Source organism: Panthera onca, chromosome C1 (assembly GCF_046562875.1).
Source record: "Panthera onca isolate mPanOnc1 chromosome C1, mPanOnc1 haplotype 2, whole genome shotgun sequence".
Classification (NCBI taxonomy): Eukaryota; Metazoa; Chordata; class Mammalia; order Carnivora; family Felidae; genus Panthera; species Panthera onca.
The window spans coordinates 158,264,696-158,290,959 of record NC_138346.1 but is presented as its reverse complement, the minus strand read 5'-3'; the positions used below and the strand labels follow the sequence as shown (position 1 = coordinate 158,290,959).

Sequence of the window (26,264 nt, the reverse complement as noted above, 5' to 3'; positions counted from 1 at the left end):
AGGGAGACACAGAATCGGAAACAGGCTCCAGGCTCCGAGCCATCAGCCCAGAGCCCGACGCGGGGCTCGAACTCACGGACCGCGAGATCGTGACCTGGCTGAAGTGGGGACGCTTAACCGACTGCGCCACCCAGGCGCCCCAAAGTCAATGTATTTTTTAAGTTTATTTACTTTGAGAGCAAGAGAGTGGGACAGAGAGTGAGGAAGAGAGAGAGAATCCGAAATAGGCTCTACACTGTCAGCAAAGAGCCCAACACAGGGCTCAAACTCAAGAGTGGTGAGATCATTATCTTAGGCAAAATCAAGAGTCAGAGGCTTAACTGAGCCACCCAGGTGCTCAAGTTTATAATATTTCTAATGTACTTGAATTTATGCTATATTATTTAACTTCCAAATAACTATGTGCAATAGTAAGGGCAAGTATTTCCATTTATATATGAGAAAGATGAGACTGGGAGAGTCTAATTGGTGCCCAAAGATACATGATAAGTGACAGAGCTGGGACCATGTCATCTAACTCTACATCCAGTGATCTTTCTACTATGTAATCCTTAGATCAGCTAATAAGTAATGAGTTGGTGAAAAGTGAAAAATATTAGTACTTATATTTTAAAACATTTCAATTGACTTTGACCTTCTATTTTACAGGATCATATGTTCCAGCAGAATATTCTTCCTTTAGAATTGCTGAACAGATTTTTACAAGAATCAGTACTGATGACGATATTGAAACAAATTCATCAACATTCATGAAGGAAATGAAAGAGGTACCTAAACTAAACTTTTCTTATGTTAAACTCATGTTAAATTCTTCCACTAATGACCAATTTTTATGTAAGAAACTATCCTTATACTAAAACATGCAGATGTGCTTATACTCCTCTACAAGAGACAGAGGGCAGTCAAAGACAGCAGCTTCCTACTTTCTGTCTTATGTGGAAATGGAAGAGGTTTTACTGAAAAATACACTTTCTAGAGAAAAAGCTAGTATTATTGAACAAAAAACATGCTTTCATATTTTTACATGGAATATATAAAAGACTTTTCAGAAAACAGTGACCTATTCAAGACCATTTTGCATAGTATCTATCATTCCTGTTAGGCTTGATTTTAAAATAAAAGATGATTGGATGCTTTTAAAAATCACCATCGTGTATGCCCCTTTAGAATTTTCACTTTCTGTAAAAATCTGTGTGTCCTCACCTTTTTCTGATCTGAGCCAGATGTCAAATAGACTTGAAGGGCTAAAGGAATTCAGTATAGTTTTTGGGCTATCTTAAGTAGGTAGAAATTAATGGACCACTGTAGAGTTAGATAACTTTTTGTAGATAGGGGGAGAATGGTTATTATTTATGACACTGTGTATGACTTTTACGTAATTATTTAGTATGTATTGAGTATCTGTGGGAGAATATAACAATATACTAGGTGCTTGAGGTGTATTTTTAAATGGTCCTAACTCTCAAGAAGCTTAGCCTTAATAGAAAGGTAAAATGGCCATGAAATTTACTTTTGTGTCAGGACATAATGTGGATGGAATTCTGTTTTTTGAGAAAGAGATTAATACTCTTCAGTTGAGAGTATTAGTCCTTGTTGAGCATGTATTTAAATTGGTTTAAATAGGAATCAATGGGCTTGGATACTTTCTCTTTAATTTTTCTCTCTTTACTCTCTAGAGAGGTGTTAAAATAAACTTGAGAAATAGTTTTGAGTATGTTATGACAATTGATTAGTCATTTGTGGAGAAGAAAATGACCATCTTTGTGCTTTATTTAGATATTTAATTCATTGCTTAGTTTTACTTCACTGTATCTAAAACATCAATATTTTAGATAATGGTTATTTACTCTCTGTTGTCTCATGCACACATGCATGTCTGTTTATGTATATATCAGTTATTCTATTGAAATTATTAGTCATGAGATTTTTAGAAGAAAAGCAATGTGTTAGTTTCTGCCTAGCAGGATATCTTTATAAAAATATGTTTTGGATGAATTATTAGAGACTGGATTTTTCCTCATTTTTTTTAAATGGTAGTGACAGCTGTTTGGTTACAATGAATAACATTAAAATTATATTTTCCAGATAGCATACATTCTACATAATGCTAATAACAAATCACTCATATTAATTGATGAGCTTGGCAGAGGTACTAATACAGAAGAAGGTATTGGCATTTGTTATGCTGTTTGTGAATATCTGCTGAGTTTAAAGGTATTCTCTATCTCTTTTAAGTGTATTAATTCTTAGTCCTTTTTTGATGTATCCTTTATATATTTATCATGAATGGATTTTACAGACACCTATAGAAAGCTCTTTAAACAATTTTAGGTGGTAAAAGCATACCATAGCATTTATATTTTTATTATTTCATTTCTGATGGAAGCAGAACAGCTAGTATGATAATCATGGTGTAGAAAGGAGGAAATCAAGAAATACAAATAATATTAAAACTAGTCACTTGGCTATAATCAAATTAAATAGCAAAACATGAAAGCATTTCAATAATTGTCTCTGTGTGTAGTAACATTGACTAGGATGTCATAACATGAAGTGAAAAACTAGGTGTCTGAGGTCATTTTATGGTAAATTTATTTTACTTACCCAACTAAAATTTCATTCCTTTAAAGAAAACAAGTTTTTAAAAATCTCTGTTATTAAGCTAATATGTAAAATATCAAAATATATATGGATATGAAAAAACTTAAAAATACTTTTCCATATTTAAAGTTCCTTGAAATATCCCTAAAATGTTCTTTTCCTTTTTTTTTTTTTTTAATTTTTTTTTAACGTTTATTTATTTTTGAGACAGAGAGAGAGCATGAACAGGGGAGGGTCAGAGAGAGGGAGACACAGAATCTGAAACGGGCTCCAGGCTCTGAGCTGTCAGCACAGAGCCCGACGCGGGGCTCGAACTCACGGACCGCGAGATCGTGACCTGAGCCGAAGTCGGCCGCTTAACCGACTGAGCCACCCAGGCGCCCCAGTGATGTTCTTTTCCTTAAATGAGATTCCATAATGATTTATTATGTAGAATGAGAAAAATCTTATTTTATACTTGAAGGATATATGATAAATCAGAAGTAATATTAATAGAGAACAGTAGTGTTTGTAAAACTGAATCTGTGTTGGTCGATCAGAATTTCTCATATAAATAAGATATATGCATTACTTGTTAGGATTAAAAGCTAGTTAGTATCTGTGATGGTTAATTTTATACATCAACCTGACTGGGCTACAGAGTACAGGACATTTGGTCAAACAGTATTTTGGGTGTATCTGTGAGGGTTTCTGGATGAGATTTGTATTTAAACTGGTAGACTGAGTAAAGCAGATTGCCCTCCCTAGTATGGGTGGCTCCATCTAATCAGTTTTGAGTGGGGTCCAGTTGAAGACCTGAATAGAACAAAAAGGCTGACTTTTCTGGGACTGAGAGGTTAATTCCTGCCTGACTGCCTTTAATCTAGAGTCATTTTTTCCTGATTCTGGAGTAGAATTGAAACATCAGCTCATTTTGGATCTTGAGTCTGCCAGCATTTGGCTCAAGTTGGCAGAAGTTTGGTTCTGAGGCCTTTAGATTCAGACTAGAACTACACAGTCACCTCTCTTGGGTCTCCAACTTGCTGATTGTAGACCTGGGGAGTTATCAGTGTCCATAATCATATGAGCCAATTCCTAATAGTAAATCAGTCAATCAGTCTCTCTCCTTCTTCCTCCCTCCCTCTACACAACCCCCCCCCCCCCCCCCCATACACACACACCCTGTTAATTTTGTTTTTCTGGAGAACCCTGACTTACAGATTTTTTTTAATGTGAAATTTATTGTCAAATTGGTTTCCATACAACACCCAGTGCTCATCCCAACAGGTGCCCTCCTCAATGCCCATCACCCACCCGCCCCTCCCTCTCACCCCCCATCAACCCTCAGATTGTTCTCAGTTTTTAAGAGTCTCTTATAGTTTGGCTCCCTCCCTCTCTAACTTTTTTTTTTTCCTTCCCCTCCCCCATGGTCTTCTGTTAAGTTTCTCAGGGTCCACATAAGAGTGAAAACATATGGTATCTGTCTTTCTCTGTATGATTTATTTCACTTAGCATAACACTCTCAAGTTCCATCCACATTGCTACAAATGGCCAGATTCTATTCTTTCCCACTGCCAAGTAGTATTCCATTGTGTATATAAACCACATCTTCTTTATCCATTTGTCAGTTGATGGACATTTAGGTGCTTTCCATAATTTGGCTATTGTTGAAAGTACTGCTATAAACATTGGGGTACAAGTGCCCCTATGTATCATGCCTCTCTACTCCTGTATCCCTTGGGTAAATTCCTAGAAGTGCTATTTCTGGGTCATAGGGTAGATCTGTTTTTAATTTTTTGAGGAACCTCCACACTGTTTTCCAGAGCGGCTGCATCAGTTTGCATTCCCACCAGCAGTGCAAGAGGGTTCCCGTTTCTCCACATCCTCACCGGCATCTATAGTCTCCTGATTTGTTCATTTTAGCCACTCTGACTGGCGTGAGGTGGTATCTGAGTGTGGTTTTGATTCAGATTTTGATATTGAAGTGATTCTAGAGGAATTTTAAGAATGGATTTTCTGAATTGGTTCTGGAGTTTCTGGAATTGACTCTCTGATCTGATTAGATTTATTTTATTTATTTTACTCAAAGACTTTTGTTTTATTATATACATGGGCTGGGACTGATGGGAAGGGGTAGATGTAGTGGGCAACCATGGTCCAGATTAGTGTTGGATGCCCATACCGATGGCCATGGATATGCTAAAGGTGCCACCACTCTGCATGATGGTTTTCCTGATGCTGCTCATCAGCAACCAATTTCACATTCCAATCCTGAGACACGAAGAAATATTGAAGAGTACCCTGGCTGCCATGCCCACTGCATAGCCTGTCACAAAGCCCATCTTCATGTGGTTGAAGCAGCTTGCCTGGAACTGTGTATAGGCCCCAGAGCCACAAGGATCCTCTTAGTGTTCAGGTCCCTGCACTGTAGTGCCCCCACCTCACTTCTAATCTGATTAGATTTAAAGATACTGAGGACTCTATTTCTAGTAGTAGAGAGCACTAGTCATCCATAGTGTAAGGGTGGCCTCAGCAGAGGAGGATTTTAATAATCAAGTGGAAAGGATGACCCGTTCTGTGGATACCAATTGGCCTCTTTCCCCAGTTACCCCTGCCATCATCCAATGAACTCATGAACAAAGTGGCCATGGTGGCATGGATGGAGACTATACATGGACTCAGTAACAGATTTCCACTCACCATGGCTGACCTGGCTACAACTGTTGCTGAGTGCCCAATCTGCCTGCAGCAGAGACCGACAGTGAGCCTCCAATGGCACCATTCCCTGAGGTGATCAGCCAGCTGCCTAGTGGCAAGTTGATTACATTGGACTGCTTCCATCATGAATGGAACAGCAATTTGTTCTTACTAATGACTAGACACTTACTCTAAATATAGATTTTCCTTTCCTGCACATATTGTTTGTGCTGAAACTATTACCCGTGAACTTAATGCTTTATCCACCATTGTGGTATTTCACACAGAATTGTTTCTGATCAAGGAATTCACTTCATATCAAAGTGCAGCAATGGCCTTTTGCTCATGGAATTCACTGGTTTTATCATGTTCCCTACAATCCTGAGCAACTGGCTTGATAGAATGGTGGAATGGCCTTTTGAAGACTAAGTTACAGCACTTTCTAGGTGGCAATATCTTGCATGGCTGGGCAAGGTTTTCTAGAAACTTGTATATGCTCTGAATCAGCACCCATTATATGGTGCTGTTTTTCCTAGAGCCAGGATTCATGGGTCTAAGAATTAAGAAATGGAAATGGGAGTAGCACCACTCAACTATTACCCCTGGTGACCTGCTTGCAAGATGTTTGCCTCCTGTCCTCTGGACCTTATGCACTACTGGCCTAGAGAGCTTAGTTCCAAAGGGAGAAATGCTTCCACAAACACACAACAATGATTTCATTCCACTGAAAGTTAAGACTGCCACCAAGCCACTCTGGGCTCTTCATGCCTCTGAATCAATAGGCAAAGAAGGGAGGTACTGCACAGGCTGTAGTGACTGATCCTGACTTCCAGTGGGAAATTGGATTTACCAATCCATAATGGAGGTAAGAAAGAATAATTCTGGAATACAGGAGATCCCTAAGGGGTCTTGGTATTAGCATTCCTTGTGATTAATGTCAATTGAAAACTACAGCAACGCAATCCTGGCATGACTTCTAATGGCCCAGATCCTTTAGGAGTGAAGGTTTAGGCCATTCCATCAGGTAAAGAACCATGACCAGCTGAGGTGCTTGCTGAAGGCAAAGGGAATACGAAATATATAGTGGAAGAAGGTAGTTACCAACTATGAGCATGTGACCAGTTACAGATGAGGACTGTAATTGTCATGAATAATGAGTATTTCTTCCTTATTTTGTTATGAATTTGTATGTATTTGTTTTCTTTCCTCTCTTATTCCCTTATCATGTGACATAAGATGTACTGAATTTATATCAGTATGTTTAACTATTATTACTTTTATGTCAATAGTATTTAACTTACAAGATATCAAGGAGAAGAGTAAACGTCACTCAAGGACTTTATGCCCCCTTAGGGGAAGGGATTGGTACATTCTCTTGTATGCAGGATAGTTGAAACATGTTAGGTGGAGTTATGACCTTGTTGTTGTCTTTATTTGGAGATTAGGTATGGTTTTAAGAGATGGTGTATAGGTATCAATTTGACAGGAGCTGGCCTTGTGTTAGTTAATTTTATATGTCAAATTGACTAGACCACAGAGTGCCCAGTTTGGTCAAACATCATTCTGGGTGTATCTGTTCTGAAGGTGTTTCTGGATAAGATTAACATGAGAATTGGTAGACTGAGGAAAACAGATTGCTCTCCCTAATGTGGGTGGGCCTAATCCAATCAGTTGAAGATTTGAACAGAACCAAAAGGCTGACCCTCTTGGGAGTAAGAGGTAACTCCTTCTGCCTGACTGCCTTCAATCTGGAACACTAGGTCTTTCCTGCCATCATATTTGAACTGAAACATCAGCACTTTTTAGGTTTTGAGCCTGCTGGCATTCAGACAGGAACTACACCATCAACTCTCCTGGATCTCTAGTTGGCTGACGGTAGATCTGAGAATTTGTCAGCCTCCATAATCACATGAGCCAATTCTTTATAATCTTTTTATATGTGTATATATAATCTACAAATTATATGTACATACATACATATATATACATATATATGTGTGTGTGTGTATATATATATATATATATATATATAAAAAATCTTTATGCAGTATTGATATACACACATAGTAGAAGATACATGTATTTCCTGTTGGTTCTGTTTCCTGAGAGAACAGTAATTATAGTATCCATTTCTGAGATATGTAACAGCTGAAAATAATGCTTTTACTAATATTTTGAATACCTGTCTTAGTTTGGGCTGCTATAGACAACAGAAATTTATTTTTCACAGTTCTGGAAAGTAGAATGTTGAGATCAGGGTTCTGTATGGTAGGGAGAACCTTTTTTCCAGGTTGTAGACTGTCAAGTTCTTATTGTGTCTTTGCATGGTAGAGAGGGCAAAAGAGCTCTCTGGGGTGACTTTTATTTAAATTTTTTTTTTTTAACGTTTATTTTTTTGGGACAGAGAGAGACAGAGCATGAACGGGGGAGGGCCAGAGAGAGAGGGAGACACAGAATCGGAAGCAGGCTCCAGGCTGTGAGCCATCAGCCCAGAGCCCAATGCGGGGCTCGAACTCACAGACCGCAAGATCGTGACCTGAGCTAAAGTCGGATGCTTAACCGACTGAGCCACCCAGGCGTCCCATCTGGGGTGACTTTTAAAACAGCACTGATCTTATTCATGAGGGCTCTACCCTCACAACCTAATCACCTCCCAAAGGCTCCACCTCCTAACACCATCACACTGGAAGTTTTGATTTCAACATTTGAATTTGAGGGGGGACACAGACATTTAGTCCATAATAATATCCTTTACCAGTATAAATAACTTAGTAAAAATATAATTATTGCTGTTTACTTTTAAGGTGCTTAGAAGTAATTATTATTTTCTAAGTTACTTTAATAGGTTGGTTTGATAAATAAATTTTGAAGATAAATAAACAAACATGTTCCTTAGCTTCTAGTTTACTAGGTTTCTAAATATTTTCCTGTTGCTTTATAAATTAGGTTTGTTTTATGCCTCTTTTGATTTATTTAGTAGTTGAGTTTTTTCACTTTTCTGTCATAAACCTCTTGAAACCCCTTTTACATGGTTGATGCCATTTGCCAGCCAAATATTTTCTTTTTAATGTCTTAACATTTTATTTTTCCAGTAATCACATATTTATAGTTTTCCATGGGTAATATCTTAACATAACCAATTATTCATATCTCTAGTTTAGTAATTCAGGGCTGAAAACCATGTGCTGGTTGTAAGTCACTTGAACCATCTGCCTCAGTATCACTTAAATACTTCTGGCAAATAGAGTTTCCTGGGATTCCACATTACACCTACTGATTGAGAATTTGGGGGAGACAAGTACCAAGAATTTGCATCTTTATTTATTTATTTATTTTTTTAACGTTTATTTATTTTTGAGACAGAGAGAGACAGAGCATGAACGGGGGAGGGCCAGAGAGAGAGGGAGACACAGAATCGGAAGCAGGCTCCAGGCCCTGAGCCATCAACCCAGAGCCCGACGCGGGGCTCGAACTCACGGACCGCAAGATCGTGACCTGAGCTGAAGTCGGACGCTTAACCGACTGAGCCACCCGGGCACCCCGAGAATTTGCATCTTTAATAAGCTCCCCAAGGGGTTACTAAAGTTTGAGAATCATTGTCTTAAGCATTATTCTCAATCTTTTCTTTCTTTCCTATAAGTGCCTAACTCAAACACAGTACAAATCTAAAAATGCAAAACCTTTGTAATTTTGAATACCTAAGACAAACCATTGATTCCACTTTCCAAAAAATAGTTATATGGAGGGAAGCTACTTTTAAAGTAAAGTTTTTTTCAAAGTTGAGAGAAATGGTATGATTTTGTTTGTAGATTACTTTTCTAATAAAGGATTACTTCACTTAACAGCTTTATTTCTGATAAACTTTGTCTTTTCAATATCTTCAGATATTTTTTTAGGATCTTATTTTTAGATTTGTTGTCTTTCCTGTATTGTAACATTCACATAATGTGTAAACATAATAAACATGTTTCTTTCATTGAATATAAATTTGCAAAACATTTTGAAATGAATTGACCATTATTAGTTTCATCTCTGCATCTCTGCCAAGCTACTTGGAAAATCAAACTAATTTTTTTTTCTAGTTCATTTTGAAAATACTGATATTTGTTGTTACATATTCTAGGCATTTACACTATTTGCTACACATTTCCTGGAACTATGTCATATAGAGGTCCTGTATCCTAATGTGGAAAACATGCATTTTGAAGTTCAGCATGTAAAGAACACCTCAAGAAATAAAGAAGCAATCTTGTATACCTACAAACTGTCTAGGGGACTCACAGAAGAAAAAAATTATGGTATTGCATATAGAAAGTATATCTATATAATATCTATTTATTGAAACACTACATATTCTCATAATTCTCCCCTTTACTTAGCTGTCAATGTAAGCAACTTTTCCTGTCATTCTTTTGAACACTTACATTCTCTAAGACTATATTTTCTATGTCAAGCTCACATTATATATATATCAAGCTTATATTTAAACTTGTATTAATCAGTACCTATGTAGAATTACAACACATGAAAGCCTCATTTTTCTATTCTTAGAAAAATGTAATGTAGCCTATATTTGCAAGTTATAAATGAATTGAAGATTGTGTATTTCTTACACACTTTTTCAGTAACATCTGTTTTCTTCAGATGCAGGGAACTTGATAATTAAATCTAAAGTCTTAAAAGAGAATGTATTATTACCAAACCATATGATATTTATAAACTTGATTAGATATTTTCTATCTAAAACATTATGTGACATGAGTAAAATCTCATGGATTCAGAAAATTTTCAATTGACCTATACATATAAAGTTTCTAAAATTATTTTGTTTTGTTTTTTATCTCATCTCATCTTATCTTATCTTATCTTATCTTATCTTATCTTATCTTATCTTATCTTATCTTATTTTTTGAGAGAGAAAGTGCATGCATGTGATTGGGGGACAGGCAGAGAGATTGGGAAAGAGAATCTTAAGCAGCATGAGCACCCAACAGGAGCCCAATATGGGCTCATTCTCACAACTTTGAGATCATGATCTGACACAAAATCAGGAGTCTGATGCTTAACCGACAAAGCCATCCAGGCATCTCCCTAAAATTATTTTAGCTATGAATGTGATCCTTGTGAGGGGGGAGGGTAAAAGGCATCTTTGTTTTGCTATTTGAAATGGGAAGTCACCTGCATAACTTAGTTTATATCAGATATTTTTACAGGCCTTAATTTCATCTATTAAAATGGAGATAATTATATATATAGGGCCTATGAAGATTAAAGGAATTATCAAATATGAACTGCTTAACATAATGCCCAGGAATTAGTAACTTCTCAGTAAATGTGTTAGTGTTGTTTCTATTGCCTCTTAAGTAGCATATTCAGTAAACTATTAGCACACAGTAAAAGGTTTATGTGGCACTTATACAATAAAATTAAGCTCAGGGAACAGGAGAATACTAGATTGTACTTTGAATTTACATGAAGACTAGTCATCTACAGTTATATCTTCTGAGAAATCTCTCTCTCTCTTAATGCTAAAAAGATGAACATTCAGCTGTAAGGTTATCTCTGTGACTAGGATTATCTCTTATCCCCTGCAAAGCTCTATCCTTTGATCTTCTATTAACCAACTGCATTTGTGGTTGGAATTCCAATGTTATTATTCAGTTTTTTAATTATCCCTTTTGTTTTCCCTATCATGTTTTCCTGGGTATCTCAGAAGTATGTTGAAAAACAAGTGAACCTCTACTTTGTCATATTTCCCAGACAACTAATTATATCCTAAAATTGGGAAATTGTCATTCAGAACTTTGGAAAACTCAGTTTTGAGAATTGTTAAGTAGTTCAGAAATGCCTACAGAATGGAAGGTTAAAGCTGTGAAGAAAAGATTATTACTGCTCAAAGTAAACATAATACCCACAGTAACAATATTGAAATCCCATTGTACGTAATTTTAGGATTAAAAGCTGCAGAGGTGTCATCACTCCCACCATCAATTGTCTTGGATGCCAAAGAAATCACAACTCAAATTACCGGACAAATTTTGGTAAGAAACTTTTTAGCAATAAGAATTGGTTTTCAAATATTTAATAATTAATAACTAAAAAATTTAAAAAGTCTAATCCTAAGTAAGTTGAACCCTTTTTATTTCCCACAACTTTTTTGGTTTGGTCTATTTCAACCTTTCCCAGCAAACCAATTAATAAGATAGTAGACAAAAATTAAACAGGTCGGTCCCTATTATACTTATTGCTACACTAACTTTATGATGAGAAAATAAATCTGTATAAAATAAGTGTTAAAAATAAAAATCACTATGCACCACACTTTCATATCTTCTTAAATAGTTTTTAATACTCTTTTATCTTTTTTTTTTTTTTTTTTTTTTTTTCTTCAACGTTTTTTATTTATTTTTGGGACAGAGAGAGACAGAGCATGAACGGGGGAGGGGCAGAGAGAGAGGGAGACACAGAATCGGAAACAGGCTCCAGGCTCCGAGCCATCAGCCCATAGCCTGACGCGGGGCTCGAACTCACGGACCGCGAGATCGTGACCTGGCTGAAGTCGGACGCTTAACCGACTGCGCCACCCAGGCGCCCCTACTCTTTTATCTTTTAACCATATAAGCTGTATAACTCATCATGAAGCAGTTAGGTCTTTCTAATATAAGATATATGGTAAAGGTGTTTTTTTCACATTTTTACAGCTGAAGTTCGCAGAGGTTTTTCTAGGAAGCAATAGATTCAACACTGAACTTATATCTATTATTTCAAAATTTGGAAATCTTTTTTTTTTTTTTTTTTTAGGTCAAGTTGCTATATGCTTTAAGAATGCATTGTGTTCCATAAACTAAAAGCTAGGTACATTATGAAATTTTCTTCAGTAGTAACAGTTTCCTTTGTCTTTTGTTCTTTCTTAACCTTTCAATTTTTATTGCATTCCTTCAGTCTCTTGAGCTCCTAGACTGTCTTTATGACCTTACTTGCCTAATCCCTCATTTGAATCCCTTCAGCAATTTTGACAGTGTTGTACTTCTGAAGACCTCTCATTACCTAGTTCCTCAGACTTCATCTTGCCAAATTCCAATTATGACAGGTCTTCTCCTGTTGCCTTATAGGCTTTGGCTTTCCTAATAATAATGCTCTAAATATATTCAAGACAAGCTAATTTTATCTACTGTAAATTCAGATTATTCTACCTTTAGTTCAATATTGTACTGGATAGTTTTTACCCCTTTCTTTTATTGATCCCTGTAGAGTTTCTTTACCTTAACTCTTTGAAAACATTTCTACTCTTCCTAAACCCTCAATATCCTCATTGTGTACAGAAAATTTACCTGTGCTTTTTTTTTTTTAAGTTTATTTATTTATTTTGAGAGAGAGAGCATGCAGGGGAGGGGCAGAGAGAGAGGGAGAGAGAGAATCCCAAGTAGGCTTACTGTTGGCAAGCTTTGCCAACAGTACGGAGCCAGATGCGGGGCTTGAACCCACGAACTGTGAGATCATGACCTGAGCCAAAATCAAGAGTCAGATACTTAACCAACTGAGCCACCCAGACATCCCCCCCCCCCACTTTTTTTTTTTTTTTAAGTTTATTTCACCTCCTATGCTTTTTGAGAGCCTTCAGGTTATCTTGATGAGACCTTGAACTTTTTCTCCTTAAAAACTCTGTTTTGGAATTTGTTTTTTACCTAGTTCTCTTCCTTTCTATCTTAGAGGAAGAGATTACCTTTCAACTTATTTGAAGTTAACTTTTCTACCTTCTTTCCATCTCCAGTAATATAACTTCATCAGTTTCCTTTCTTCTTTTTTTTTAAGATTTTATTTTTTCCATAATATCTACACCCAATATGGGGCTCCAACTCACAACCCCAAGATCAAGACTTGCATGCTATACTGACTGAACCCGTCAGGTGCCCCATTTAAAAAAATTATTTTACTTTTTTAAAGTAATCTCTACATCCAATGTGGGGCTCGAGTGTACAACCCTGAGATTAAGAGTTATATGCTCTACCAACTGAGCCAGCCAGGCACCCCTTGTTTCTTTTGTTTTCTTTGTATCCTTAGTGTTTGTTCACTGGCTTTTCTTTTTTCTTATGAATATGCTTAGGTTTTTTCCTAAGAAATATTTCTTTTTTACCTTACTTCTCACATGATATTTCTCTTCTTTGTACTGCCAACTTCTTAAGAGTAATAGCTACGTGCTTCTTCCATTTTCCACTTGCAAACTGGATCTTGTCATCATTCCACTGAAACTTTCTTTTAAATACCAACTGATGATAAACTCTTCCGACCTTTTTTTCACTTCTCATCTTCCCTGGTCTTTCTGTGGTATTTTACACTATCCTTCTTTCTCTTTTCATAATTCTTCCCTGTCTTAGCCACTGGGGAACTGTCATCTCTTGGATATCTTCATTCTCCTACCTCTGGTTATCCCTTCTTTCCTTCCTATACCAGTGCTTTAAAAAAAAAAAAATTTAATGTTTATTTATTTTTGAAAAAGAGACAGAGTGTGAGTGGGAGAAGGGCAGAGACAGAGGGAGACACAAAATCCAAAGCAGTCTCCAGATTCTGAGCTGTCAGCACAGAGCCGGATGCAGGGCTCTAACCCAGGAACTGTAAGATCATGACCTGGGCCGAAGTCAGACGCTTAACCGACTGAGCCACCCAGGTGCCCCACCGGTGCTTTTATCATTCCACTTATTAAATGGAATTGTTCCTAAGATTTTGCCCTTCTTTCTTTGTTTAAAACTGTGTTCTTGGTGAGCTCATCTTTTCCTCAACTTCTGTTTTCACTTCTTTTTGACTTTGAATCTATATATTTTTTCTTTTTATTTCTTCTTGAAATCTCAATTTATGTTTTCACTCTTTAATAGGACCATAATTAAATATATCATCTGAAAAATCTTCTCATCTCTTTACTTCCAAATCTCCCAGTGACCCATTAGGATCATCTATGAATCCTTAATCACCTCTCGGTAAGGACCGTGCAGTAGATTCTCTCTCTTTTCCAGTCTATCCTTCTTCTACCAGATTGACTCCTAAGCATAGCTTTTATCATGTTTCCCTGTTCAGAAGCTTTTGGTTGTTTCTTACCAAATAAAAGTCAAACTGCTTAGCCTAGTGTTAAAAGTCTTCTATGATTATTTCTCAAAATATATAGTCTTAGAATTACCTATGTCAGAGGGCACCTGGGTGGCTCAGTCAGTTAAGGGTCTGACTCTTGATTTCAGTTCAGATGATGATCTTCCGGTTGTGTGATCAAGCCTCCTCCTATTGGACTCCACACTGGGGATGAAGCCTGCTGAAGATTCTCTCTCCTTCTTCCTTGCATGTGTGCAAGCTCCCACTCTCTCAAATAAATAGATAGATAAATATCTTAAAAAAGAATTACCTTCATCAGAATCACCCACGGTGCTGGGAATCATCTTAGATTTTCAAGGATTTCCTGTGGCTTAGGAATTTACATTTTTAAGCAGTCTTCAAATGATTCTTCAACACACTAAAGTTTGTTAATTACTGCTTTATGATCTCCCTGTTTTTACTTCCCCAACCCTACATAACATTTCTCAGTTTAACTATAGCATACATTTCTGCCACATTGAGTTACTTGTCATTCCATCATTTTGACCTGACTGTGTATTGGGATTTTTAACGTGTCTGCTCTAGCTGTTTCCTCTATCCAGAATGCACTTCCTTCTACATTTTTCTATCAAGACTCTTTCCAAATATTCCATCCTATTTAAACTTTTCTTAACCTGAGCTGGAAATGAGTTCTCCTTCCTCTGAGAATTTTGTATCTCTTTCATGAGACTTATCTTAATTTCTTAAAGCAGTTGCTTATGAATATGTCTCTTTCACTATAATAATATGTCTCTTTCATTGAGCTTCTTGAGTTCCATTGTCATGTCAGGTAGACATTTTTTTATCCCCCATGACATTAACAGGTTTGGGACCTGGAATATAGAGGATAATAGATATTCAGTAACTGTTTGTTATTTAAATAGTAAACTGATAGTTGATCATTCAGTGTATCACATAGATGGGTGAATAAATGATAATCTTATTCTACCTCATGGAGTTTTATTCTATTAGAGTGAACGAAGAAAAATACCTTGAATTCCTTGCTATTGAAAAAGAGTTGGGGGATTTTATTTCTCTTAGTGAAGGGAAATTCGCTGACTTGCCAATAACAGTTTAAGATTGAAAATGCTAATTCTTCTATCTAGTTCAGCAAACCAGGTGAATGAAGAATTTTCTAGCTGTACTCACAACCCTGAACTAGTTCTCAAAGACTGAATATCTAAAGGCTTTGTAAAGTACTAGAAGATTCTTGTTTTAAACATTGTTTCTTGAGTATTCTTAAGTATAGTTTAAGAATTAAGGCATAATTTCAAGCAGCTATTTATGGTGCTTATTTTCAACATGTAATTTACCCCTCAAGCAGTATTTTGTCTTAGGCTCTAGCAGTTTCCATATATGAAATCTCTTGAGGGACAGGCAATTTACTGATGACCCATTCTGTCCACCAGTTTATCTGCTGGGGAATTAAGATAGGAGATAGCAGAGTAGTACTCTTGGGTGACATTTAAAATGAATGCTGCATAGCAATGAGCAGTTATGTTGCGTGAGAAATTTGACCTATTTAGCAGAATTTTTTTCATTCAGAAGTGATTTTCAAAAATAAGAATCTGTCATAAAGTAGTAAATACTCATGAAAAAGTTAATTTTTTCAAAACAATATTTCTTTATTTTTTCTGGTATATTTTTTACTAGTTGGATGGAATTGACTTATCCAAAGGAATTAGTTACCTTTGAGTTCTGTATTTCTATGAAGGAAAAGAGAAAATCGCCAGAATTTTAAAATAAAGTCATAGTAACCATATTTTAATTTTTATCTATATTTTTTCAAAAACAGCAAAACCAAAGAAGTACCCCTGAGATGGAAAGACAGAGAGCTGTGTACCATCTAGCCACTAGACTTGTTCAAACTGCTCGAAACTCTCAATTGGATCCAGACAGTTTACGAACATATTTAAGTAATCTCAAAAAGAAGTATGAAACAGATTTTCTCAGGGCTGAACAATTTTCAGGAAAGACTGAAGAATAATAACAATTCACATCATGTACTAATGAAATAATATATCTTAATATGAGGAAACTAGGATTCATTTTTCTCAAGAGCAAGAGAAAATATTTGCTAAATTTTATATTTTAATGGAAAATTACATTATATTAACCTTAGAATTATCATCTATGTATTCTGTGTAAGAAAATATTTGTTATAACTTAACATATTGGAACCATTTAAAGGACTGATTTTTATGTTAGAAGAACGTCAATGTGACATTTTTTTCTCATTTGTGAAAATTCATGTTGTTATGTCTTAACTGTATTTATACTTACAAGTTATGCTTTAAATGCTATTATAAATACCTTAGTTTTAAAAAAAACACTTTTTTCAGTCTGGAAACTTGTGTGAGTTCTTTTATGCTCTCTTCTGAAGCAGTAAGACCCTATGGCTCAATAATTTCTTAATTAGTACCCCCCAAATTCCAACACTGGATGCTTCTGAAGTTTGTTAGGATAATATTGGGAATTTTAAAGTATTCTTTTTGACCGTTCTGAATAGGTCTAAAGGGTGAAAAGAAACAAACAGATATTTTGTAATGCAGAGAATGTTTTTAGAAGGAGTCACCATCACCCACCCTTTCAGTTTTCCAAATACCAGGCATTTGATTTTGTTGTCCAAGTTTTCATTTTTGGCCATCTTTTTTAAGTGAGTAACCAAAGCAGCATAAAGGTAATATTCGTTCATTTGCCTCAGGGAGCATTTTATAGAATATAAAATTTATAGAATATAATTTTATAGAATAAAATTTTATAGAATGTAGAAATTTATAGCATTTTTCCAGAGCATGTGGCTTACACCACTACTTCAGAGTTTACCAGATCATTCTTGTTTCCTAAATGGACAAAAGTAGACGGAAGACCAGCTGTTGTTCAGTAACTGTAAAGAGTAGGGCTGTTGTCTTTTCAAATACCTTATTTCTACAATTCCATCTCACTAGATGACTGACTTACATAATCCCATCCCAAAGGCCCAAGATAGGGAGATTATTCTTTTCTTAGACAATGAAGTATCTGGAATTCAGGGCATACATTCAATAAACTGCAGAATTCATAGTAATTTAGCCCAAAAAATATATTTACAGACTGGTTAGGGCCCTATTTTTTGTCAATGTGTGCATATTTTATACAATTTAATATTTTTGACTTTATTAAATTTTAAGCATTCTAAGTACATACTAGCAGCGAGATATTGAAAAAGTTATAATTTGGTTGGCATACATGCTTGTTTGAAATGTAATTGTAAATTAGTGTTAGTATTTAAATTTGATACATGTTAAACATCCCATTAGACTACTTATATTACCTATTGTCATGTTTTAGAGAGTACCACAATATTTTAATTTGACCATTAGCCATTGTTTTAATTCAGTCTTTGAAATGAATTCTATTTTATGCAGTCATTCATAAAAGCAGTTAGATAATTTAGGCTTGCAGCAAATATCTAAAAGTTCTTGAGGATGACAAGGGTGTGGCACATGGTCTGAGAAGAAAAGGGAAGTAATAATAAAAGGCAGAAAGGGAGCAGGCAGTAGGATAAAAAACAGGCAAGCAGAGACAAGTACAGAGTATAAAATATGCAGAATATCATTTCCTTAAATGTATTAATTTCCCTTTAGATTTAACCCCAATATTAGATTCCACCAGACTTTTAAGAAATTTTTCATGATTTAGATCTTTTGCTAAAGAAACTGTAGCCAACTGATTAATCCCTTTTATTTTATTTTAGGTTTAGAACACTGAAATAAAAATAGGTTTATATCTTCTTAAAATTAAATTACTTTTTCTTCAGTCGTTTTGTGTGTAGCTGAAACATACAAAACAAATTAAATGAAGATATAATTATTATGTTATGGTACTATAGAATAGAAGTGAGTACTAGGGAGACCATCCATTCTTTAATTTTAATGTCTATTTGCTTTTTTCTTCAGTAACTTTTCACTTTGCCTTTCTCTAAAATTATAGATCATTATCTCATAATCAAGCTTTTTAAGATAAATGTTCATAACGTAGCAAACTCCTTTAATTTCCGCCTCAAAGCCATTCTTTTAGTCTGTCCTACCTTTCTCCTCACATAAAGCAGTCTCTTTCAAGTCTAGGGTTAAAGGATGTAGAGTAGAAGGAAATGGCAGCTTATCCTCATGCCTGGGAGTCATGCATTTATTTTTAAATTTACATACAGTAAAGTTAACTCTTTTTTGTATAAAGTTATATGAATTTTAGCATATTTATGGCTTCATGAAATCACTACCATGATCAGTTTCTTCATCAAATACTGAACAATTCCTTCACCTTCACATCATTCCCTTAGTATTGTCCTTTTTTTGTCAGATCCTTCCCTGACCCCTGACTTTAACCCAGCAATCACTGGAAATTAAGCATTCCATCCCAGTAGTTTTGTTTCTTCCTTAATGTCCAACAAATGGAATCCTATAGGATGGAACTTTTTGAGACTGGCTACTTTTGCCCAGCATAATGCATTTTAGAATTTGTCCATGTTGTTGTGCTCTTTTATTGCTGACTAGTATTTCATTATTTATATGTGCCATAGTTTTACCTGTACACTCATTGAAGGACAGTTGGGTTTCCAGTTTTTGGCAATTATGAATTAACTGTTAAAAAACATTCATGCATAGATTCTTGTGTTAGTGTTGTTTTAATTTACATAGGTTAAATAGGAGTAGAATATGTGTTTAACTTCATAAGAGTTCCCCAAACTGATTTCTAAAGTGGCTGTTCCATTTTGCATTCCCATCAGCTAAGGATGAGAATGTCCCACATGTTCTGTAGCACTTGGTTTTATCAGTTGTTTTTTTTTTTTAATTTTAGTCATTCCAATAGGTATGTAATTAGATAGATACCTGAGTATCTAGGTGAGTAATATAGGTGAGTAATTAGATTTTAAAGCTATTCTGATAATTCTTTAGCAAGCAAAAACTAGTCTGACCTTTTTAACCAAATTAAATCACTATTTTATATGCTAGTGTTAAAAAAATATTCAAATGTTAATAGTGTGTATGTAGTATGAACTTCCTTTGTGCATATTTATGAGCTTAAAATGTGCTCAATTGTAATTAAATGTACTTTAGTTAAGTGTATAAATTCAATCCTGTAATGCATTTGTACCTCATAGGAATGAAAATGGAAGGAAAGGAAAAACAAATGATCTGGTTATATTGCTACTTTGCTATTTCCATTCTATTCTTTAGAAGTTTAAATCACACAGTTGGTTAGCTATAGGATCAGAATGAATACTCTTTTCCTATAAATTGTCAAAATTTTGATAGTCCCCAGATTGCAAGTAGACAGTGAAAACAGCTACTAAGTGCCATAATCTACTAGAATGGATCCTAAAATACACAGTGATGAGGTGGGAAACAGATTTTAATTGTCAAGAACTATTAAGATATAACTGTGTATGGTAATAGATGGTAACTAGACTTACAGAATAACTCTGTCATATACCAGAAACTAATATAATGTTATATGTCAATTACACCTTGATTAAAAAGAAAAGAACTGTGAAGCGTCTGATATTTTTACCTTACTTACAAAGTAGCAGTTTAGCTTATGACAATTTTGTGTTTGCTGTCAGAAGACAAAAGAGTTTTGGCTCAGAAACAAAAGACTTTATTGCTAATGGCACATGATGCGGCATGAGCTTCATGTTTGTGTTGGTTCCAGGTATCCCCATCTTCTAAGACATGAAGTGGTCTGGTTAGATATGTACACAGGGGATTTATACTATGGCTGAGAAACTCCAAGCTAGGGAAACTTTTATAATGAGCTTCTAGCAAACCTGCTCAACCTTTTTTTCCAGAGGAAGACATTACCTTTGTTATGCTAGACACTGAGCAAACCTGCCTCTGTTCAGAGAGAGACCCTGTCTCTATCTTCCAAGGGTGTTTATTATACACACATCCTTAAAAAGGTAGTCAAGTATAAGGCAGGTAATACCTCTGCTCATAAGACAGGCAGAAACATGAGAGACCCATGGAGAATTGTCTCCCAGTTTTCTTCTGTGTGTTGCAGCAGTTTGACCACATAGTTATACAGAGAAAAGTCTAGTATCCTCCACACTCAAAAATAAATAAGCTAAAAAATATTGCAGAATACATTTATTTTTTAAAGTTAAATTTCTTTGTAACCAAAGAACATACAGATTTAATTAATATTTTCGTTCTGACATCATATTGGATAAAAATTATTCTTTGCTTTCTTTGTACCAAATTCCACATAGTTTGGGGGTGGGTGAAATGGGTAAATGTAGTAAAAAGGTACAAATTTCCAAGTATAAAATAAATAAGTCCTGGGGATGTAATATATAGAATGGTGACTATGGTTAATAATTATTGCATATTTGAAAGTGGCTGAGAGTAGATCTTAAGTGTTCTCATCACAAGAAAAAAAATTGTAACTATATATCATGATGAATGTTAACTAGACTTATTATGGTGATCATTTTGCGATATATCCATATATTGAATCATGTTATATACCTGAAAGTAATCTAATGTTATATGTCAATTATATCTCAACTAAAAATATACTACTGGTATAGTATTTAGAAGTATCACATACCAAACACCAAAGCTCAATATTGTTATTTGAGTCTAGTTATTTCTAAATATTACACATTTCTGTCATCCTGTTCCTGACCCCCACCATTTATTGGCTAATTCTTCACCTCGTATTTTTTGTGACAAAAAAGGAATCATAGCTTAATTTCCTTGACTATTCCCTACTACCAAGCACAATATTTTATTTGCAAAGGAATTTAATAAATACTTGTTGATAGGAATGCACAATATAAAATATTACCTAGCTTAGAAGATACTAAGCTTAGAAGCTTCAGAACATTAATATTATTAGACCAAAATTTCCGTAAATAACAAGAATGATTTTTTTAAATTTTTTTAATGTTTATTTATTTTAGACAGAGACAGAGCGCAGGGAAGGGGCAGAGAGAGGGGGAGACACAGAATCAGAAGCAGTCTCCAGGCTCTGAGCTGTCGGCACTGAGCCCGACGTGGGGCTCAAACTCACGAACTGTGAGATCATGACCTGAGCTGAAGTCGGACGCTCAACCGACTGAGCCACCCAGGCACCCCACAAGAATGATTTTAAAGAACAGATTAAAAAGGTAAATCTAAAATATAACAAAAAACATATAATTTGTTCCACTATATAGAAAGGTAGAGCCATATATTGATTTAAAGTTGATTTATTTAGAGTGTCATGTGAAATTATATTTATAAAGAGTGTGAGTGGGGGAAAAGGGAAGAGAAAAAAGGGGGGTGAGAGAGAGAAAGAGAGAGAAAGAGAGAGAGAGGGAGAGAATCCCAAGCAGGCTCCACGCCCTGTGCGGAGCCCAAATTGGGGCTCGATCCCATGATTCTGGGATCTAACCTGAGCCAAAATCATGAGTCAGATGCTCAACCGATTGAGCCACCCAGGCACCCCAAAATTCTATTTCCTTTTTTTTTAAATGTCCATTTATTTTTCAGACAGAGAGTGCAAGCAGGGAGGGGCAAAGAGAGGGAAATAGAGGATCAGAAGCAGGCTCTGTGCTGACAGCAGACAGCCTGATGCAGGGCTCAAACTCATGAACTGTGAGATCATGACCTCAGCCAGAGTCGGGCGCTTAACCAAGTGAGCCACATAGGCGACCCTCTAATGGAATATTCAGTGCAATAAGAATTTATATGAAGTTAATAGTTTATTAACTTCTAAACCATACAATGGTGAGTACCTTAAAGAGTTCAGGACACAGATGTGTATTAACTTTCTAAATTCAGGTAGTTCTGCAGACGAACTGGTATTAGAAGTGAAAATATTCCATTTGGGAGCATATTGTTGGTCAATAGTTGAGCCCTGATGGTTATTCTGCAAAGATGTAATAGTTCACATGGATCTTTGTATCTTGTTGAAGGAATGTAGTCCAGCCAGTTAGAAATAATTGGACGTCTTCCTAAACTTAGTTGTGTCTGAAGAAAGGAGAGATATTTTAATTTTGTAACATTAATCATTGTTTAGTTCAAATTATCAATATTTTTATTTTGTATTTAAATTCAGAAAATAGGGGCGCCTGGGTGGCTCAGTTGGTTAAACATCCAACTTCAGCTCAGGTCATGATCTGACCTGAGTCAGTTCATGAGTTCGGGCCCTGTGTCGGGCTCTGTACTGACAGCTCAGGGCCTGGAGCCTGCTTCTGATTCTGTGTCTCCTTCCCCTCAGCTACCTCCCTTGCTCACACTTTGTCTCTGTCTCAAAAATAAATAAAGATTAAAATAGAAATAGATTTTAAATTTATATAACCCTTATATTTTTTCCAAAGCATTTTTCCAAAGTATTTTTATTCCCATTTTACTCTCACAATGATATATAAAGTTTAAATAATATGTCTAAGGACACAAAACATAATTTCTTACAACTATGAATCTGTATGTTTTTCATTTTAGACAAATCACACACTTAAGTTTTATCAGCTTTTCCTTCCAGAGTAGTGTTGTCAACTTGGCTATACACTGAATTATCTAGGGGATTTTAAAATATACCAACACTGAGATTTTACTCCAGAAATATTCATTCAGTTCATCTAAGGTTGGGTACAAACAACGTAAATTCTAAAAGTCCCCTTAGGTGATACTATTGTAGAATACTGCTAAACCATGAGAAGTCCTGATAGGAGGCTTAACGAAATGAAACGATACATTTTAAGTTTTAGTTAGGATATCCCTTTTAAAGATTTACTTCTAGAAGTCAAATGCTAATGCGGTTGACTTAGGAGTAAAAGACATTGCTGTATTACAGAGATATTTCTCCAATAGAACCTACACCCTACAGACTTTATTTAAAAGATATATGAGGGGCACCTCGGCGGCTCAGTCGGTTGAGTGTCCAACTTCAGCTCAGGTCATGCTCTTACAGCTCTTGAGTTCAAGCCCCACATGGGGCTCTGTGCTGACAGCTCAGAGCCTGGAGCCTGCTTCGGATTCTGTGTCTCCCTCCCTCTCTGCCCCTAACCCACTCACATTCTGTCTCTGTCTCTCTCAAAAATAAATAAACATTAAAAATAAATAAAGATATATAATATTTTATTATCTATTCAATAATCAGCTAATTAAAGAACGGTATATGCTTAGCACTGAGCTCAGTGCTTGGGATCATTGCTAAGGTATGCAAAATAGTCTCTGCTTATAAAACTGAGGGATAGATATTTTTTAAAAAAAATTTTAATGTTTATTTTTGAGAGAAAAAGCACACATGTGGGGGGGGGGGGTGGGGAGGGACAGAGGCAGAGGGAGACAGAGAATCCAAAGCAGGCTCCACCTTGTCAGCACAAAACCAACATGGGGCTCAGACCCATGAACGGTGAGATCATGACCTGAGCCAACGTCAGATGCTCAGCCAACTGAGCCACTCGGACACCCCGAGGGACAGATATTTTCAGTTGCACAAATATTTTAAGCCTTTATATTTTTATTTCTCAGCATGTGATTGTGAGAAAAAAATCTCTCATTTTAAAATATTCTTCAAAAGGGTCTATTAAATTTTTATTTTATTGTGTTAAGACATAGAAATCCTAATGAACACAGGTTGTTATGTAATTAGAATGTAATAATACATACCTACTTAGTAACTACTAAAACTATAGATTTAACTTTTTAAATGATTTCATATTTAGAAGACAAAATTGTAAAATAAAGGGCTAAAATTATTTCATATTTAGAAGACAAAATTATAAAATAAAGGACTAAGGTCTGAGATAATTTAGATTTTACCTATTTTTAATTTAAAAGCCTACACTCAATGATTAATCTTTCACTGGATATAGTTCATAGATTAGAAATTAACTTCATTCTTGTCTCACAACTTAATCTTAAAATTGATCAATATTTGAGCCTACATGCAAAGAACAGTATTTTGCTTACCTCTATTTCCCTAATTGAAATGGCAGAAAGCACTCTGGAACATAGCTGTAAACATGTTTTGGCATCTTCCTGGATGTCTACTAATTCATGATCAACCATTATTCTCACTCTTGAAGGGTAGAGCAATATTGTTACCACAATGTTGATAGGGTTTTTTTCTCTTTCTAAGATTCCATATTGCAGGAGTATTTTTAAGATAGTAGATTGTCTTGTCTGAGCTACATAGAGTAGAGGTGTAATACCACTTAGTGGGCTTGGACAGTATACTGGTGTGAAAGTTCTGTGAATCAAACAAACAAAAACTTCATTGAATACAGAATTAAGAAACATGGTAAACATTTTTTCTTAACAGTAATGGGAAAATAATAATATTATCTTAAGTATTAAATGTCTTAAATAACTTTTAACGTAACTTTACCCTTATATATGACTTAAAAATATATTTATTTATTTTGAGAGAGAGAGAATCCCAAGCAGGCTCTGCACTGACAGAGCTGTATCTCATGAGCCATTAAATGATCATGACCTGAGCCGAAATCAAGCTGGACCCTTAACCGACAGAGCCACCCAGGCGCCCCTACCTTTATGTATGTCTTAACAAGGGTTTTTCACTCTATGAATCTAGACCAAACTGTAAATTAAAAAATAAGAAAATCCTTATTACACATTTAAACTTTGAACTTGTAAAAACAAACAAAAAAAGATTTAAATGTGTGGAAAGTGTTTACTTTTAGTAATAGCAATTTTGTTTCTCATTGGAGAAATCCATTGTTACTAGAACCAGTATTATAAAAGTCATGTAGCTCTGGAAAATTTAAAACAGAAAAGGGAAAAAGGCTTTTTTAAAATTTCACTTTATTAAAAGAACACAATTTTTTTGTTTGCTTTTCTTCTTGATCATATATCAGTCGTGAATTGAGTTTGGAGATTAGATGAGAAAAGAATAAGTGCAATTACCTTAATTCTATTTTTTTATTCACTTTATTTTGAGAAGGGGGGGAGAGAGAGGGAGGGAGGGAGCGATGCAGTAATCCCAAGCAGGCTCTGCACTGCATGGAGCCTGACTCAGGGCTTGAACCAACAAACTGTGAGATCATAATCTGAGCCAAAATCAACATTTCAAAGTCAGACATTTAACCAATTTAGCCACCTATGTATCCCCTATTTTTTTTTTTTTTTTTTTTGCTTTAATAAAATTAGAGTTGGTAATTGCAGGTAGGTTTAAGCAATGAAAGTTTTATTTTTTATTTTTTCTAATTTGAGGTAGTCTTTGCAATTCTTTCAGTTAATGGACATTTATGTTTGCTAATCAATTGGTCTCTATATGTAGATAGGACATGGTATAACCAACTACAGGGGATTTTATATATTTGTTTAAAGTTTATTTGGAGAGTGTAAGTGCATGCTAGAGGGGGAGGGGCAGAGAAAGAGGGAGAGAGAGAATCACAAGCAGGCTCCCCACTGTCAGTGCAGAGCCAGACTCGGGGTTTGATTTTATGAACCTCAAGATCATGACCTGAGTTGAAACTAAAAGTCAGGTGCTTAATGCACTGAGCCAGCCAGGCACCCCCACAGGGGATTTTATATTATCAAGCCTTGATTTGGCCAAATAAAAATAACTTATAGGACTAAAGAAATGGAAATTTCATTCATGATCTTTTGTCTCTGGAATTCTCTTGATTGGTCTAATAAAATACTAATATGTTTTGCAGAACAGCACATAAACTATAAATACTGGTTTTGGACAACTATGTAGAGCAAGGAAAGCATTATTCAAAATGAGGAACTTAAAGATCGCATGTACTTAATAAGGGAGGCAACATGGTATAATGTGGTAGACAATGGAGATTTAAGGGTTCTAGATTTTAGGTTTTGATTCTCCTAACTAGCTCTATGGTGTTGGGTCAGTCCACCTCCCTGAGTCTTTGT

The 26,264-nt window shown here is 35.5% G+C and overlaps 2 protein-coding genes across 3 annotated transcripts in view; one reads left to right on the top strand and one right to left on the bottom strand.

The window, feature by feature from the left end:
* MSH4 (mutS homolog 4) overlaps positions 1 to 16,649 on the top strand; it is a 92,856-nt gene extending 76,207 nt beyond the window's left edge. Inside the window, exons 16-20 of the mRNA XM_060622241.3 lie at positions 649 to 767; positions 2,086 to 2,214; positions 9,401 to 9,575; positions 11,230 to 11,318; positions 16,190 to 16,649. Coding sequence (XP_060478224.3) covers positions 649 to 767; positions 2,086 to 2,214; positions 9,401 to 9,575; positions 11,230 to 11,318; positions 16,190 to 16,381 — 704 coding nt within the window. The 3' untranslated portion in view covers positions 16,382 to 16,649. The remainder of the gene's footprint in view (positions 1 to 648; positions 768 to 2,085; positions 2,215 to 9,400; positions 9,576 to 11,229; positions 11,319 to 16,189) is intronic.
* The window catches only part of ASB17 (ankyrin repeat and SOCS box containing 17), a 68,381-nt gene that overhangs the window by 25,897 nt on the left and 16,220 nt on the right, over positions 1 to 26,264 (bottom strand). Inside the window, exons 2-3 of one of the 2 annotated variants that reach the window (XM_060622242.3) lie at positions 24,336 to 24,615; positions 22,102 to 22,388 (exon numbers count right to left, since the gene is read on the bottom strand). In XM_060622242.3, coding sequence (XP_060478225.1) covers positions 22,182 to 22,388; positions 24,336 to 24,615 — 487 coding nt within the window. In that variant the 3' untranslated portion in view covers positions 22,102 to 22,181. Of the gene's footprint in view, positions 1 to 22,101; positions 22,389 to 24,335; positions 24,616 to 26,264 lie in introns of those variants that run through there. The other variant, XM_060622243.3, reaches the window with a different exon arrangement.